The sequence below is a fragment of the Oryx dammah genome, unplaced genomic scaffold (assembly GCF_014754425.2).
Source record: "Oryx dammah isolate SB20612 unplaced genomic scaffold, SCBI_Odam_1.1 HiC_scaffold_27, whole genome shotgun sequence".
Lineage (NCBI taxonomy): Eukaryota > Metazoa > Chordata > Mammalia > Artiodactyla > Bovidae > Oryx > Oryx dammah.
In genome coordinates this window covers 131,549,272-131,565,304 of record NW_024070211.1, presented here as the reverse complement: position 1 = coordinate 131,565,304, position 16,033 = coordinate 131,549,272, and the positions used below count along the sequence as shown (strand labels likewise).

Genomic DNA, 16,033 nt, shown 5'->3' with positions numbered 1-16,033 from the left:
GGAAAGCGCTTTGAAGCAGTAATAAGCTCTGCCAGCACTATGTAACCTACCATTAATTCACCTGATACATTTCTTTTGGAAACACATACACAAGGCAAACTGACTTTTATAAACTATAATTTAAAGGAATTATAAACCAAAGGAATACAGATGCATACCCTTGTCTGGTAATATCTTCATTTTTTGTGAACAGTTTATATACTTATAGATGGTTCATTCCTGAGCCAAGCAGTGCACTATGGTTATTTCCTGCATTGTACAACCATCTGTTTTCTCTCAAGTTGGAAACAGAATCCTTTTTCATTTGCTTACTTACTCTAAGTATCACCCAAATGTTCCAACAGGCTTCTCAACATCACTATCCACTATTCCATGTTCAGAAGTATTGGAAAAAATCCACTACAAATCAAACATTTTAAATGCTTTGAGGCATTGGAAGAATTACACTGAATGTTTTCAGAGTCACCTACCCAGCTTCCCATCAACTAGAGATCCTTGGGTCGGTCTGCGCGTTCCTGCATCCCATCTAATTCTTCCCCTGCGCCCTGGAAACCGGTATCCTCATCCACACTTCACAGGTGAGATAGCTGAGGCTCAAAAATGTCAACTGAGCAGTCCCCACGACTCGCGGCGAAGGACCTACTATCGAAGAAAGTGATGGTTTTCTCCTGCCGCGGCAGCAAGATACGCCACCCCGCCGCGGCACTTCCAGAGACCTGCAAGACCCCACCGCTCTGGCCCCTCCCCGCTTGCGCCCGAGGCCGCTAGGTCCCTTGGCCCCGCCCACCCCGCGGTTGTCTAGCCTACCCATCGCGGCCCGCCCATCTCCAGTGGGGCCCCGCCCCGTCTCCAAGAACACGCCCCTTCCGTGGCGGCGACCGGAAAGAGCTTCCGCTTCCGACAGCGTGGGTACTGGTTCTCGGCGAGAGGATGGCGGCGGGCGGGAGCGATCCGCGCTCTGGAGATGTAGAGGAGGACGCATCACAACTCATCTTTCCCAAAGGTGCGGCCTGGGCAGGCGTGGCGAAGGGCGCGGAGGAGGAGGGTGCGGGCCGTCTGGGCACGGTTCCGCGGGAACTGGCCAGCTGGAGTCCACACCGGCAGCCCTGGAGCCGTCGGCCCCCAACTCCACATCGCCCCGGGTGGCCTCTTGTTCGTGTTTAAGTTGTTTTCGTCCATAAACTGGGAAGTGCTGGACGGTTGTGTCAAAGATAAAGCCACCACTAAAGGGGTAATGGCATGTTTTAATCATTAATATACTATCGCAGTAGGGAAAAGCGTGAAGCGTGGAATCAGCTAGACTTGGATTTGTGCAAAGGTGACTGGGCGTTTTAAAGGGAGAATGAAGGAATAGGGAGAGGGGTGAGCAGGGCCTCGTAACGAGTCAGGGAACTGAAAAATTACGAGAAGCGGGGGTTGGTCCGTTTGAAGCTCATTTAGATTTGTTAACTGGTGGTTGTGGAGTTAGGCTCCTTCCTTCCCAATACCCTTCGCTCTGGGCTGTGAGACAAGGGACCTATCTTCAAATGTTGTCGGGAACAAATTATTTTGATAGCCTTCAGTTTTCATAAGCAGCCATTGCAAAGCGGCTAGAGTCATCCCAGGGATGCAGCCTTGCGCTGTTAGAAATCGTGTTAGTGTTTTCTTCAAGTCTTTGTGGAACAACCTTGAGTCCTAGTCGAGAAAACGGCGCACAGGAGCCTGGCCAGAGTTTGGTTATGAGAGAAGAGAATCTTTGTCAGATGGCAGCGAGTAAAGCATGGTTTGCTATCAGGGAACTTCTGTGCTGTGTGATGGACTTAATGTGTAATTTAAAAACCCAAAATAAGTAGCTTAAGACTTCAAAATATATCTTACAGGTACTGAAAAACACGAAGTTAGTGAACAGCAACAACAAAGTGGGGAAAACTTTAACAGTACTTGCTGTTTTAAAAAAATTGCCACTAATATATGCAGAGTAAAACATTAAAGTCCACACCTTTTCACCCAAACAACTATAAATAGTGTTTATCCTTCCAAACCATGCTTATTTATAAATATATACTTATACCCTTTATTCTTTGCAAAAATAGGATTATGCTATAGAAATCATAAATTTTGTAGAACTGTTCTATTCTTTTAAAGGACTAGATAGTATTTGATGGGTGGTGATGGTGTTCAGTCGCGAAGTTGTTGTGTCAACTGTTTTGCGACCCTTTGGACTGTAGCCCACCAGGCTCCTCTGTCCATGGAATTTCCCAGGCAAGAATACAGGAGTGGGTTGCCATCTTCTCCAGGGGATCTTCCCCACCAAGGGATCAGGCCTCTCCTGCATTGGCAGGTGGATTCTTTACCACTAAGCCACCAGGGAAGCCTACTTAATGGTTGTACCATAATTCTATTTATTAATGTATATAGAGATTGCTTTCAGTATTGTATTTCATAGACTCAGGGTGAAATATTTCCGAGGACAGCATCATGGACGTTGTAGGCATAATGGACACGTATGTTTGTTTTCTTTTTTAAGGTGTGATAACTGAGGTAGATGGTTTTCTGAATTTCATGATAAACCAGTTTTTGGTACTTGGGTTTTGTCTCGGTTCTTTTTATTTAAGATGTTTTCTTTGAACACTGTACAGTTGTAGAATGTGAAGCCTCTGGATTTCTGCAGGGTCAGAAATTTGCTTATAGTCACTAAGGCAAATGAACATTTAGAAGCTGACTTGGGAAGAAATATTTTCAGCTGACATTTATGCTTCTCACAAATAGAGTTTGAAACAGCTGAGACGCTTCTGAATTCGGAAGTTCATATGCTTCTTGAGCATCGAAAGCAGCAGAATGAGAGCGCAGAGGATGAGCAGGAACTTTCCGAGGTCTTCATGAAAACTTTAAATTACACTGCCCGTTTCAGTCGTTTCAAAAACAGAGAGACCATCGCCAGTGTCCGCAGGTGAGTGCTGAAAGAAAGTTCTTACTAATCCAGACTGTTGGGCACCTGCATGTGGAAGGCTGTCAGCACCACCATCCCCACTCACCCACCCCACCCCTGCGGCCTCATGGGCATCGTCTGTGCGATTCATGTGAGGAAAATGATGTCTTTGACAAACTTTAAAGTAGCTTGTTAGGCCGAAATCCTCCTTGCCTACTTTTTCTGTACCCAAAATCCCACTTACCTCCCTGCAGAGTGACTACTGTCAAAAGTTTGTTGCTAGCCCTCCAGAGCTTATTCCATGAATTCATATACACACATGTCACAAACACACAGCCCTGTTATGTTTTAAATAGAGTGGACTTATTTATTTATCATTCAGCTGATATGTCCTAGAGATCTTGCTGCATTTTTTTTTTTTAAATACCTGTCTATTTATTTATCTGTCTGTGTCAGGTCTTAGTGTCTTCACATCAGCTCTTCACTGCAGCGTGCAGGCTTCTCTCTCATTGTGACTTGCAGGCCCCAGAGTATAGGGCTCAGTAGAGTACAGGGCTCAGTAGAGTATAGGGCTCAGTAGTTTTGGCAGATCCCTTTAGTTGCCCTTTTGCATGTGAAATCTAGTTCCCCAAGCTGGGATCGAACCCACACTCCCTACAGTGGAAGCGTAAAGTGTGGAATATTAACCACTGGACCACCAGGGAGTTATCCTGGTGGAATATATTATTATACAATTATATATATTATATATAATATTATATAATATAGTTGTATATATTGTGTATAATTTATTATATATTATTAATATATCTGTATATAATATACGATAATTATATAATGTTTTATATAATTAATATATAATTATATTCATTAACGTAGCAAGAGGGACTACCCTGGAGGTCCAATGCTTAAGAATTCGCCTTTCAATGCAGGGGACCCAGGTTCCATCCCTGGTCAGGGAACCAAGATCCCACATGCTTAATGGCGTGGCCAATAAATAAACAAACAAACATAAATTTGGATTATTCTTTTGGATCTTTGCCATTCAAACAGTGACTGGTTTTTAGCCTTTATTCTCCCTAAGGCATTGCTTCTCAAATTGGGTTGGATATGCTCTGAGAACAGTGAGGTGCTGGAGCATACAGGAGGCCCCAGAGAAAACAAGAGCTATTTTAACGTTTCTTTGATTTCCTTGGGGATGAACTTTATTTGTATGAATTAGACAGTCACTTGAAGTTTGATACAAATCAAGCCACTGGATAAATCCATTTTTATAAACTGGGTAGCATCTCTTTCTTGAAGTATCAGTTTTGATACTATGTGGTTTTGATAGTATGTGGTTTAATACATTTCTACATTAAAGCAAGCAGATACCAGTATACTGTGAAGTAAAACAAAAAATGTATATGAGTTCTTGAATTAAATCATGAGACTTCAATCCTTGCAGTTGCAGAAAGTCATTATGCCCCCAGGTTGCCTCAGGGTGCTTGTTTGCTCCACTCCTGTGGAAATGTTTGAGAAGTAACTGTCCTAAGGAAAAGCAGATGAACAAAAAGATGTATATGTGCAGACTCTTCAGAGAATTATAGTAGTCAAAGGTGAAAAACAACCTAAATATTCAGTAGTAATTAAATAAATTGTGGTAAATCCGTTTGATGGACTCCTATATTGTCATTAAAAATTATGATAGAAAATGAAATTGAAGGATGTTCACAGAAGTTAAACATGCAGGGGGAGGTCCCAGCGGTCCATTAGTTAGGGCTCGGTCCTTCCACTGCAGCAGCTCAGTTCAGTCTCTGGTTGGGGAACTAAGATCCCATAAGCAGCTCAGCGCAGCCAAAAAAACGAAGTTAAATGTACAGAAAAGGAAGTGATAAACGTATGTGAAGGATAGACTGTTGTGAGGAGTGTGAGTGCGTTCATGGGGAAAGTGTTCCATACAAAACTGCTAATTGTTGACCCCAAAATGACTTGAATACACGAAGGTGGACTTAAACTTTCACAAATAAAAGGTCTTAATACTATAAAAATGTCATTTCTCTTTAAATTAATGTATACATCTAGTGCCATTCTAAATCCTCAAGGGAATTGATGTATGTATGCCCTCCAGGCTCCTCTGTCCCTAGAATTTTCCAGGTGAGAATACTGGAGTGGGTTGCTGTTTCCTACTCCAGAGGATCTTCCCAAGATTGGCAGGCGAAGATTCTTCCATCACTGAGCGACCTGAGAAGCCTACACACAGACACACATACACTCACTCACTCTCTCTCTCTCAAATATGCTCATAATAAAGCTTCATTTGCCATATAATTCAACTGAGATGAGATGGATCTCATACTGGCTGAGGCAAGACACTGATTATTTGGATCCTACCAGTGAGTAGGACAGTCTTATCTAAAATGGTGCCGAGAAAAATATATCCTCAGCAGTGAAAAATAAATAATAATAAATAAATGAATACCCCCCAAAAGATCTTATGTTTGTAAGAATTGTCAGGAAAAAATTTTAAAAAGAAAAATAAAAGGGAATTTGCCCAATAGGATGTTAAAATACATTGAAAAATGACAGTAATTAAAATAGTGATACTTTGGCGTGAGGATAGATCTTGGGACAGAATAGGAAATTAAGGAACACATTCAAATCCAAATTGATTATATTTTATATGATTCCAGTATATGACAAAGATGGCATGCTAAGTTAGTGGGAAAATATTTTAAAACAGAGTTTTAACTCTATACCTTATTCCAAACTGGTTTCTTTAGAAATTAAGAATGTAAATGTAAACTGTGATGCATGAAAGTACTATGTGTTAACATGAGTGAATGTACAATTTTGGCTGTGGTTAGTAGGACTTTATATGTGGGGAAGGTTGATAAACTCTAGTTGGCTGTAAGCTTTACAAGAGCAAGGACTTGATTGTATTCATCACTGTCAATTTCATTAAAGGCACTAACTAGTTTTTAGTTGAATAAGTAAATGAATTTACAATAAATATCCTTAAACTTCCTTATATCAAATAAACTGCTACTGCTAAGTCACTTCGGTCGTGCCCGACTCTGTGCGACCCCATAGACGGCAGCCCACCAGGCTCCCCTGTCCCTGGGATTCACCAGGCAAGAACACTGGAGTGGGTTGCCATTTCCTTCTCCAATGCGTGAAAGAGAAAAGTGAAAGTGAAGTCGCTCAGTCGTGTCCGACTCTTAGCGACCCCATGGACCACAGCCTACCAGGCTCCTCCATCCATGGGATTTTCCAGGCAAGAAAACTGGAGTGGGGTGCCATTTCCTTCTCCAAATAAACTGCTATACTTAAAATGTAAGTATGAGTAAACTGAGAAAGGATTGATAATCCTTAATGTTAAGAGCTCTAAAAAGAAAGAGATGATACCCAGTTTATAAAAATGAACTTAGTCTTTAATGATGAGATTGATATCACAACTTCAAATGACTATCATATGAAGTAATGTTCATCTTCAAGGAAATCAAAGAACTGCTAAAATGGCTAAGCAGATTTAAAAAGAATGGGAAACCATCCCACGTCTCCTGCACTGGCAGGCAGATTCTTTACCGCTTGAGCCACCTGGGAAGCCCTCTTCATTCTTTACCCATTTCTCAATAGGCCTGGGTCTTTGACTGATGTTTTTGAAGCCTCCCCAAGGACTATTTCTCTTGGAACCATCTGAGACCAAACCTCTCCCCTTTGGACCATGTTATAGGTTGAAATGTGTCCCCTCAAAAGATGTTGAAGCACTAAATCCCCAGTACCTGTGAATGTGTCTTTTTATGGAGATAGAATCTTTGCAGATAAGTCAAGATGAGGTCATATTCAGTTAAAGTGGATTCTAATCCAGTATGACTGTTACCCTTATAAGAAGAGTATGACAGGAAAATACCATATGACAATGCAAGCAGAGACTGGTTGTCATATTTACAAGCCAAGGAGCACCAAGGATTGTCAGTGGCACGAGAAGCTAAGAAACTGCAGGAAACAGCTTCTCTGCTAGAGACTTCAGGAAGAGCATGACCCTGACAGCATCTTAATTTCAGACTTCTGGCCTCCTGAATTGAAATAATAAGTTGTTTTAAGCCAAACAAACAAAGAACGGGAAACCTAGTGTAAGAAGTAAGGGAAACAGGCGCCATCTTGTACTGCTGGTGGAAGTGTGTGATGGTAAAGCTCTTTCAGGGCACTGTGTCTCAGAAGGCTTCCAGACAGTCATCTCTTTTGACTGAATAATTCTGCTTCCAGAAATTTATCTTTAAAACACACAGTAATCAGATACATAAAGAAGTATGCATTTACAATGCTGTTCAGAATGCATTATTCAAAATGATGAATAATTGGAAGCAACGGAAGTGTTCAAGAGCAGGACGTTTGCTATATAAATTAAGACACAACCTGTTGAATGCCAAGTCGAAGGAAAAGGTACGTGTGTAAAATGTGGAAGACGGTGACTGTATTGTTGAGTGAAAAAAGGCTGGTTACATACAGAATAACATTTGTTATGATTTCTTTTTTTTTTTTAATTATGTAGAGAAGGGGAAGAGGATCTCTATGAATATGTTAGCACTAGTTATTTCTGGGTAGAATTTCAGGTTATTTTCCCATATTGGGTGGGTTTTTTTGAGGGGGTGTTTGTTATAAATGAGCATGTGTTCATTTTACAAACAAACCCCTTCATATACATATATTTACTACATTATGAACCTGTGTAAGTTTTTCTTTACAAAATGAAAATAGCTTTATTAGGCGACCAAAAGTTAAACAATAGAATGAGTGGGTTTATTTCTAAAACATAGAAAGATGTTTGGAATGGTATACTAAGATGCTAATATTGGTTTCGTTTAGATAGTAATATGGGTGACATTTTTCTGTCTTTATCTTCTCAATTTTGTATAATAACTAGTAGACTTGTAATCAGGTGATAAGGACAGTAAATGTTTTTGTCTGATCAGATAATCAAGGGTTTCACAGGCAGTCCAGTGGTTAAAACCCTGTTTTTTCACTGCTGAGGATGCGGGTTAGATCCCTGGTCAGGGAACTAAGAAGCTGCATGCCGCACAGCACAGCCAAAAATAAAAGTTTTAAAAACAGGTCCTTTCTGAAACCTCATTTACCATGGACAACCTCTGTTTTAAGCAGTTTGATCTCCCTGGTGGTCCAGTGATTAAGAATCTGCCTGTCAGTGCAGGGGACACTGGTTTGCCCCCTGGCTGGGGAGGAGCCCACATGCCCGAGGGGCCCTGATTGCACGCGGCACAGCTACTGAGTGCGCTCTGGGGCCAGTGCTCCACCGCGAGGAGCCGATGCAGGAGAGCCGGGGCACACAAGCAGAGAGCAGCCCTCACTCGCTCCGCTAGAGAAAGCACGCATGCAGCAGCAAAGACCCATCGCGGGAAAAGTAGATAGATAAATATTTTTTAACATTTAGAAAATTTAATGTATAGTTGATGTCATTGACTTGATAAAATATTCTACTAAAATGATATTATCTTTTTAGAAAATATAGTAGATGTATGAGAATCCAGGATATGATTTGTATTAATGATGTTCTTTTTTACAGTTTGAACTAGAAGTACATTTAAAATAAGATGCAGTGTATACACAGATTTGTACAAAGTAAGATATGCCTCTTTTTATTTCTTAGATACATGTAAAAGAGAACTTGAGGCATTCCCTGGTGGTCCAGTGGTTAGGACTCTGCACTTTCACTGCAGAGGGCCTGGGTTCGATCCCTGGTCAAGGAACTAAGATTCTGCAATCCATTCAGTGTGGCCAAAAATAAAGTAAAACTTTTTTTAAAAAAGAATTTCCTCCAAGTCAAAATGCCTAATAGATCAGGGAAATCTAACGTCATGTGTTAAGACATAAAATTAATAACAAAGCAGAGAACAATGGTAGGAAGAGCAGAAAGCAACAAAATAAATTCTTCCGGGAAAGATGGTATGGTCCTCCAGGTAGAGAGCATTTTTTTTCGTAAGTTTTTATCACAGGAATCCTCTGCTTAGGTGTGCTCAGATTACTTTTATTGTCTTTGCCTGATTCATAGCTTCCTGCTCTCCAGGAAGAGAAACAGGAACATGAATTGATTTGAAAGTGGGATTTTGCAGCAGACCTAACCTTAATAGAAAGATTGCAGATGCTTTACATTTTTCTCTTCCTTGCTAGCTACATTTCATCCACTTTTTCTTATTCATCATTTGGCTTGTTTTGATATTTCTCCCCTGTGATCAGCTTGCTGCTCCAGAAGAAGCTTCATAAGTTTGAGTTGGCCTGTTTAGCCAACCTTTGTCCAGAGACTGCTGAGGAGTCCAAGGCTCTGATCCCAAGGTTAGTACTGGTGGTGAAAAGTTCTGTGTGTGTTGAATAAATTCCTACAAGTAGAATTACTCTGTTTAAAAGCTGGGTGATATCTGGATATCACCAACATATTGGGTTGGCCAAAAAATTCCTTTGGTTTTAAAAGTGAAAACGCATTTTTCATTTTCATCAAGAACTTTATTGAAAAACGTATTCACCATTTTGTTCCACTACCTTCTGCCATTTTTCAAGCAATTTCATAATTCCATTTTCCCCAAACTTTTTATCTTTTTGATCAAAGAACTGTTCCAGGTTCCTTTTACCATCTTCTATTGAAGAGGAAAAAATTGAAATTTTTTCCATTAATAGAATTTTATACAGACCGAAATAAATGGAAATCTGAAAGTTCAGTGTCTGGTAAATTTGTTGTTCAGTCGCTTACTCATGTTGAACTTTTTGCAACCCCATGGAAGGATGCAGCAAGCCAGGCTTCCTTGTCCTTCACCATCTCCCCGAGCTTGCTTAAAACTCATGTCCGTTGAGTTGGTGATACCATCCGACCATCTCATCCTCTCTTGTCCCTTTCTCCTCCTGCCTTCAATCTTTCTCAGCATCAGGGTCTCTTCTAATGAGTCAGCTGTTTGGATCAGGTGGCCAAAGTATTGGAACTTCACCATCAGTCCTTCCAATGATTATTCAGGATTGATTTTCTTTAGGATTGACTGGTTGGATCTCCTTGCAGTCCATGGGACTCTCAAGAGTCTTCTCCAACTCCACAGTTCAAAAGCATCAGTTCTTCGGCACTCAGTCTTCCTTATGGTCCAACTCTCACATTCATGCATGACTACTGGAAAAACCATAGCTTTGACTATGTGGACCTTTGTCAACAAAATAATGTCTCTTCTTTTTAATACTCTAGTTTGTTATGGGTTTTCTTCCAAGGAGCAAGCGTCTTTTAATTTCATGGCTGCAGTCACCATCTGCAGTAATTTTGGAGCCCAAGAAAATAAAGTCTCTCACTGTTTCCATTGTTTCCCCATCTATTTGCCATGAAGTGATGGGACCAGATGCCATGATCTTTGTTTTTTGAATGTTGAGCTTTATAAGCCAGCTTTTTCACTCTCCTCTTTCACCTTCATCAAGAGGCTCCCATGAATATGGTGGATGAATCAAAACTTTCCAGCCAAGCTATAACAGTTTTTTCCTGGTTGTCCAAGAAACATTTGGTCTTGCGGTATCCTGGTAGAAGATTATGCATTTTCTGTTGACTAATTCCTGACAGTTTTTGTCAAGTGCTGCTTTCAGTTGATCTAATTGGGATCTTTTCCAGAAAGAGCTCATAATAAAGAACTCCCTTCCAGTGCCACCATGTATATGTCACCTTTGGATGAAGACTGGCCTTTGGCGTGTTGGTGGTGATTCATTTTGCTTGCCCCAGGATCTCTTCCATTCTGCATTATTATACAGTATTCACTTTCATTGCCTTTCAAACTTTGTTTTTAAAACAATGTTTTAGTTATATTCATGTAGAGAATTGCACAGGAAATACGGTCAAGAAGGGTTTGGTTTGGGTTTTTTTTGCATAACTTATGTAGAACCCAGACATCAAAGCAATTAACATAACCAGGCTGGTGCAAATGATTTTCAATGCTTGATTCAGATATTTTGAGTACGTTGGCTGTCTATCTCCTGTGTGGTATAGCACTGATTGTTTTCTCAATTATTGTGTTGATTTCATCGCTATCAACTTCAGCTGTTCTGTCTGACTGTGGGATATCATCCAGCAAGAAATCTCCAGCACAAAAGTTCACAAACCACTTTTGACATTTTCAGTCAGTCACAGCACCTTCTCCATACACTGCACAAATCTTTTTTTTGCACTTCAGGTGTGTTTTTACCTTTCTTGAAATAAAGCATAATAGGCCAAAATGTTGCTTTTTTTCTTCTGTCTTCTGTATTGAAATGGCTACACAAAAATTCACCAATTCTGATAAGTTTTTTTCTTAATGCATGCTGATGTGACATGCAAGCTGTCACAATATAGTCTAACAATTGTTTTGAATGAAATTAAAGACAACTAAGTGCTAATAGAGCCATCTTAAGGAAAAAATCGAACATTTTGGCCAGCCCAGGAGAATGAGTGCTTTTGTAGTAAGACCAATGTTTTTGTAGTATACCAGTTGTTGGCAAAAATGTGAAACAGCTGAAACTCTGGTCCACTGATGATAGGAGTACAGATTTATACAGTCACTTTGGAGAATAATTTGGCTACATCTAGTAAAGTTAAATACACCCCATGACCCCCAAATTCATTCATGGGTATGTGTCCTAAAAGCAATTCAAACATAGTTTAAAAGGAGACATGTGTTCCAGTGTATATTGCTGCATTATTTGTGGAAACTTGGCAACAGTCTTCAGTTTGCAAGACTGGATAAATAAATCTTTGTGCAGTCATGCAATGTATAAAGCAGTGAAAAAAATAAGTGAACTAGAACAATGAGATATGTCAACATATGCCAGAATGAACGTTGAGTGAAAAAATTACAGAAGGATACATACAGTGCTGTTTCTTATAGTTTAGAAACAGTGCAATGTATTGCTTATAGGTACATTTATGTATACAGTAGTAAGTATAAAAATATATGTAGGGGTAATGAATGCCAAATTTAGGATGATTTTTACTCCTAGGGAAGGAAGAGAAGGTTTTGGAGTAGCGGAGCACACACAGAACCATTGATTTGTGTCTGTCAATATTTATTAATGAGTCAACTAGGGATCATTCTTCTGTACCTTTTGTGTATTTGAAATACTTGATAATGTTTTCAAAGGAAAGGAAGGACATTGAGTTGAAACGTAAAGGTGCCAGTGTTTAGGGGTGAGCCAGCAGCGCTCCAAGATCCACATCTATGAAAGAAGAGGGTGGGAGCACTGTCAGTTGCTGGGACACTCACTCTTGGTTTTCTTCTTGTAGCCTGGAGGGGCGGTTTGAAGATGAGGAGCTACAGCAGATTCTTGATGACATCCAGACCAAGCGCAGCTTTCAGTATTAATCACCCGATATCAGTGCTGCTGGGGAACCTCGTCACATCCCCAGCACAGCGCCCCTGGCTCAGAGTCTGGGGCTGACTCACACCGAAATTCTGTTGCAGAAGACACTTGGCCTTCCTTTGGATAGAACAACCCAGTGCTTCGTCTTGGTTTAGGTTGCTATTTCAAGCTTGCCTGTTGGCCAGTGATGACCTGTACAAGCTTGGAGAGGCCTTGCAGTAGCTGCCCGTGGCTGCCTGAGCTTGCCTCTGGGAAGGACGAGGTGGGGTGACGCGCATACAAGCGATACTGCTGACTGCCTCATAGCATGGTCTTTGGCCCTTGGGTTATTTTGACTCCTAACATTTCATGTTTTAATATCAATGTGTTTGTAGTTTTTTAAGCTCTTCTAGGACATGTAAAACTAGTATGGGAAACAGTCTTACCTAAATGCAAAAGGAGGAATTAAAGCAGACCTATATCACTGTTTGAAATTCTTAGAGAGAAGACGTAGAGCCTTGGCGTCCTTGTGCTTAGCCCAGGAGACAGGAAAGTGGTTTCTGAGAAAAGCAGCTCCTCTGTCATCCTGAGGGTGACCACTGGGTGTTGTGGAGCACACAGCCTGCGATGGATAAGCATGTGGAGTATGTGTTCTTAAAGCACTTAACTTCATCACTCCCAAATTCAGACTTTTCCCTCCGAGGCTGGATGCGAAGCAGGGAGTACTTTGCAGTGTCCTCATGTGGGGCGTCAGGTCCAGACGTCGGGCTGCCTGCTCAGCAGCAGGTGTTCTGTGAGGATTTGCAAGGAGGGAGCCTGCCACTTGCTGAGCCACTAGAGTGATATCACTTGATCTGAGACTAGTTGCATGGAAAATACTTTAATAGCTAAATATTGTGGCTCTCAATTTTCAGACGGGAAATACGCCTGTTTTCTTCACAGTTTGGGGATTTTTCTTTGAAGTACTTGTTTACTCCACCTGAATTCATGATCCAAGGATAAGGATGGGGAAAGAACAAAGTTGGCTTTAGAAAGTCAAGGCCATTTTATGTCAGCTTCCAAGGCAAAAACCCAATTTTCTTATTTTTATAAATTATTTTCAATTTCTGAAATGACATGGTTTCTAAGTCACCATTATTTGAAGGAATTGTCAGTTATACCTCAATTAAAGGAATATTTGAGGAAGTACTCTGCATCCTTGGGCAACTTCACTTCTTTGAGACTCATCAGCTTTCTCAATTGTAAAATGTGGATAATAATAGACACTGAAAGTTGAGAAAATTATTAGTAATTTAGAGTCTGTTGGTATCTGACATACACTATACCCCAGTACCTGTTAGCTGTTCTTAGCTTGCTTCATAGAAATTGGTGCAAGGATTTGGTAGCCTACCCACTGGCACTGGTATCAGACTATGAGAACAATGCAAACTGACTACTTTTTGAAGCCTGTAGACTTAGTTCGTAAAAGAGGCAATTACATGGTTGGCACCAAGCAGTGGAACAGAAAACAGACCTAGATACCAGCTGGAATCTAGGCGTGTGTGCTGTGGGGCAGGAGCAGGGCCCTGCCGCCGTCGCCATGGTGTTCCCACTGGAGAATTTTACACTGTGTAAAGCCCTTGGCACTAATGAATGGCAGGCAGTAAGGCAACTAGAAGCAGATGTAAAAACAGTAACTCGTATCAGGATGATGGGTAAAAGCAGCCTCGTGCTGTGTTACAGGTGCACAGCCTGGTCTGCGCCTTCTGCTGGGCTGGTTCTTTACAGTCCTGGACCGCAGCTCACTGTCCAGGGAGCAGCAGGCCTCACAAGCTCTTGGATCATCTGAAACATCACTAGACTTGTACTGTTTGCAAAAGCAGAATTCAGACACATTGAAATAAAGATGTCATCTTGTCAAAGCCTCACTTCACCGGAAAGCAAAGTGAACCCAAAAAGCTTTTCTGAAAAGTTCTAGTCATTTTGGTTTTATAAAAATTTATTAAACTTGAGTCTTGAAAAACAGCATTACTGAGTGCGGCCTAAGCACAAGCTGCATGAAATGACTGTGTATAAAATCAAAATGACTTTTATGTTTATCTCTCAAACCCACACATTGAAGCCCACACAAAGACTTGTGTATGAATAATTATAGTGTTATTCATAATAGCCCCAAACAGGAAACAGACTGAATGTCCACCAGCAGGTGGGTCGATCAGCAAGATCTGATACAGCCACGGAGTGGAATACCATTTATCAAGAAAAGGGTGAACTAAAGAAATACCTGAACCATTGAAACAAAGGTATGTTGGTTGTGTGACATTCTTTCAACTTTTTGTTAAATCTAAGCCCAGAAGAGCTAAAAGGCTAGTGCGTTGATCACACCTGTTATGTCCATCACCTACATTTAACACGTTTGTCATACTTGCTTTATTATATTTTTCCAGGAAGCATTTTAAAGCAGCATGAGACTTCATTAAAAATTCAAGCATGCATTTTAAAAATACACTCCTGTAAGTTTGCCTATTGCACTTTTAAGAACACCAACAAGAATTTCCTGGTACTTAGTTCAGATTTCTCCTGGGGAAAGTTCTGGGCCAAAGGTCAGTCCGAGTGCTGGTACAATTTAATATATAAAATCAATCGTTCTTAATTATCTAAACACAGAAATATTGAAAAAACACATGGGGCTACTGCCCTCAAGTTGGATGAAACTACCCCTGGGTGAAAAAAGTGGGCCTAAACAGAGTGCAGGCCCTGAACAGTCTGATGTATCTGCATGTGGCTCTCCTGTCTCCCTTCAGCATGAGCTGGAGGACAGTGGGACTAACAGGCTCAATGTTCGAGTGGTGATAGCAGGGTGAGGCAGTTCTGTCTGCTGGAGTCTTGCACTTTGTGTGCCTCACTCCTTTTGCATGACACTAAGAGCGTGTTTGATGGGCTTCCCTGGTAGCTCAGATGTTGAATCCACCTGCAATGCGGGAGACCTGGGTTCGATCCCTGGGTTGGGAAGATCCCCTGGAGAAGGGAACAGCTCTCCACGCAAGTACTCTTGCCTGGAGAATTCCATGGACAGAGGAACCTGGCAGCTACAGTCCATGGGGTCACAGAGAGTAGGACACGACAGCGACTTTGACAAATGACGAGGGAGTGCTTAGTGCTTAAGTAGTAAGTGTTGAGAGGATACATTGTCCCTGTTTCGTAAATACACTGCCCCTGTTTTCAGGACACTGAGGAGTGCAGGGAGAGCAAGAATACACTTGATACAGTTGGAAGCGAGGGCTTAGTGAGACAGGGTGGAGGTGAAGAAGCAGCCCAGAAGACACCTGAGAATTGGGGCAAGGCAACGCTGTCCAGCGGAGCAGATAGGACTGTTGCTTGTCTGCTCCGTCCAGTGTGAGAGCTGCCTGCTACTGGTAGCCCTTGAGCACTTGAGGTGAGTGTCCCTTGAGGAACTGCACTGTAAATGTCTTAAATTTAAAAATGTAGCTAGTCACACACAATCTCCCCAGTGGCCCAGTGGCTATGACACTCAGAATGCAGTGGGCCCGGGTTGATCCCTGGTCAAGGAACTGGATCCCACATGCTGCAACTAATATCCAGCATGGCAAAAAGATTTTTTTTTATTTTATTTAAATAGTCACATGTAGCCAGTGGACAACACAGCTCTTAGCTCCCAACACAAATGTCCTGCAAACCATTGACAGCATTTCAGCAAGATTGACAGTGCTCACATGAGCAGCAGTAATAATGGCGGGGCCATTCATCCAAATTACATCTCCAGAGTTTTGAAGGCTAAAGGTGTATATCATTCTCTGT

General features: G+C 41.3%; 1 protein-coding gene and 1 non-coding gene across 2 annotated transcripts; both read left to right on the top strand.

Annotated features, from left to right (window-relative positions):
* The first annotated feature begins 856 nt into the window (after positions 1 to 856).
* POLR2D (RNA polymerase II subunit D) lies at positions 857 to 14,572 on the top strand. Its single transcript, XM_040227865.1, has 4 exons — positions 857 to 1,003; positions 2,749 to 2,929; positions 9,143 to 9,238; positions 12,180 to 14,572. Exons 1-4 carry the CDS (start codon positions 931 to 933, stop codon positions 12,256 to 12,258), a joined length of 429 nt encoding a protein of 142 aa, XP_040083799.1. The 5' UTR covers positions 857 to 930; the 3' UTR covers positions 12,259 to 14,572.
* TRNAE-UUC lies at positions 8,583 to 8,655 on the top strand. The gene has a single exon. It is a non-coding gene; the product is annotated as a tRNA-Glu (tRNA).
* Positions 14,573 to 16,033: the final 1,461 nt, after the last annotated feature.

Bases quoted from the DNA above. Each gene is read 5' to 3' on its own strand.
- POLR2D (XM_040227865.1), top strand. From the start codon at position 931: ATGGCGGCGGGCGGGAGCGATCCGCGCTCTGGAGATGTAGAGGAGGAC. The intron at 2,930-9,142 runs GTGAGTGCTGAA...CCCTGTGATCAG, and splicing joins ACCATCGCCAGTGTCCGCAG to CTTGCTGCTCCAGAAGAAGC. The intron at 9,239-12,179 runs GTTAGTACTGGT...TTCTTCTTGTAG, and splicing joins TCCAAGGCTCTGATCCCAAG to CCTGGAGGGGCGGTTTGAAG.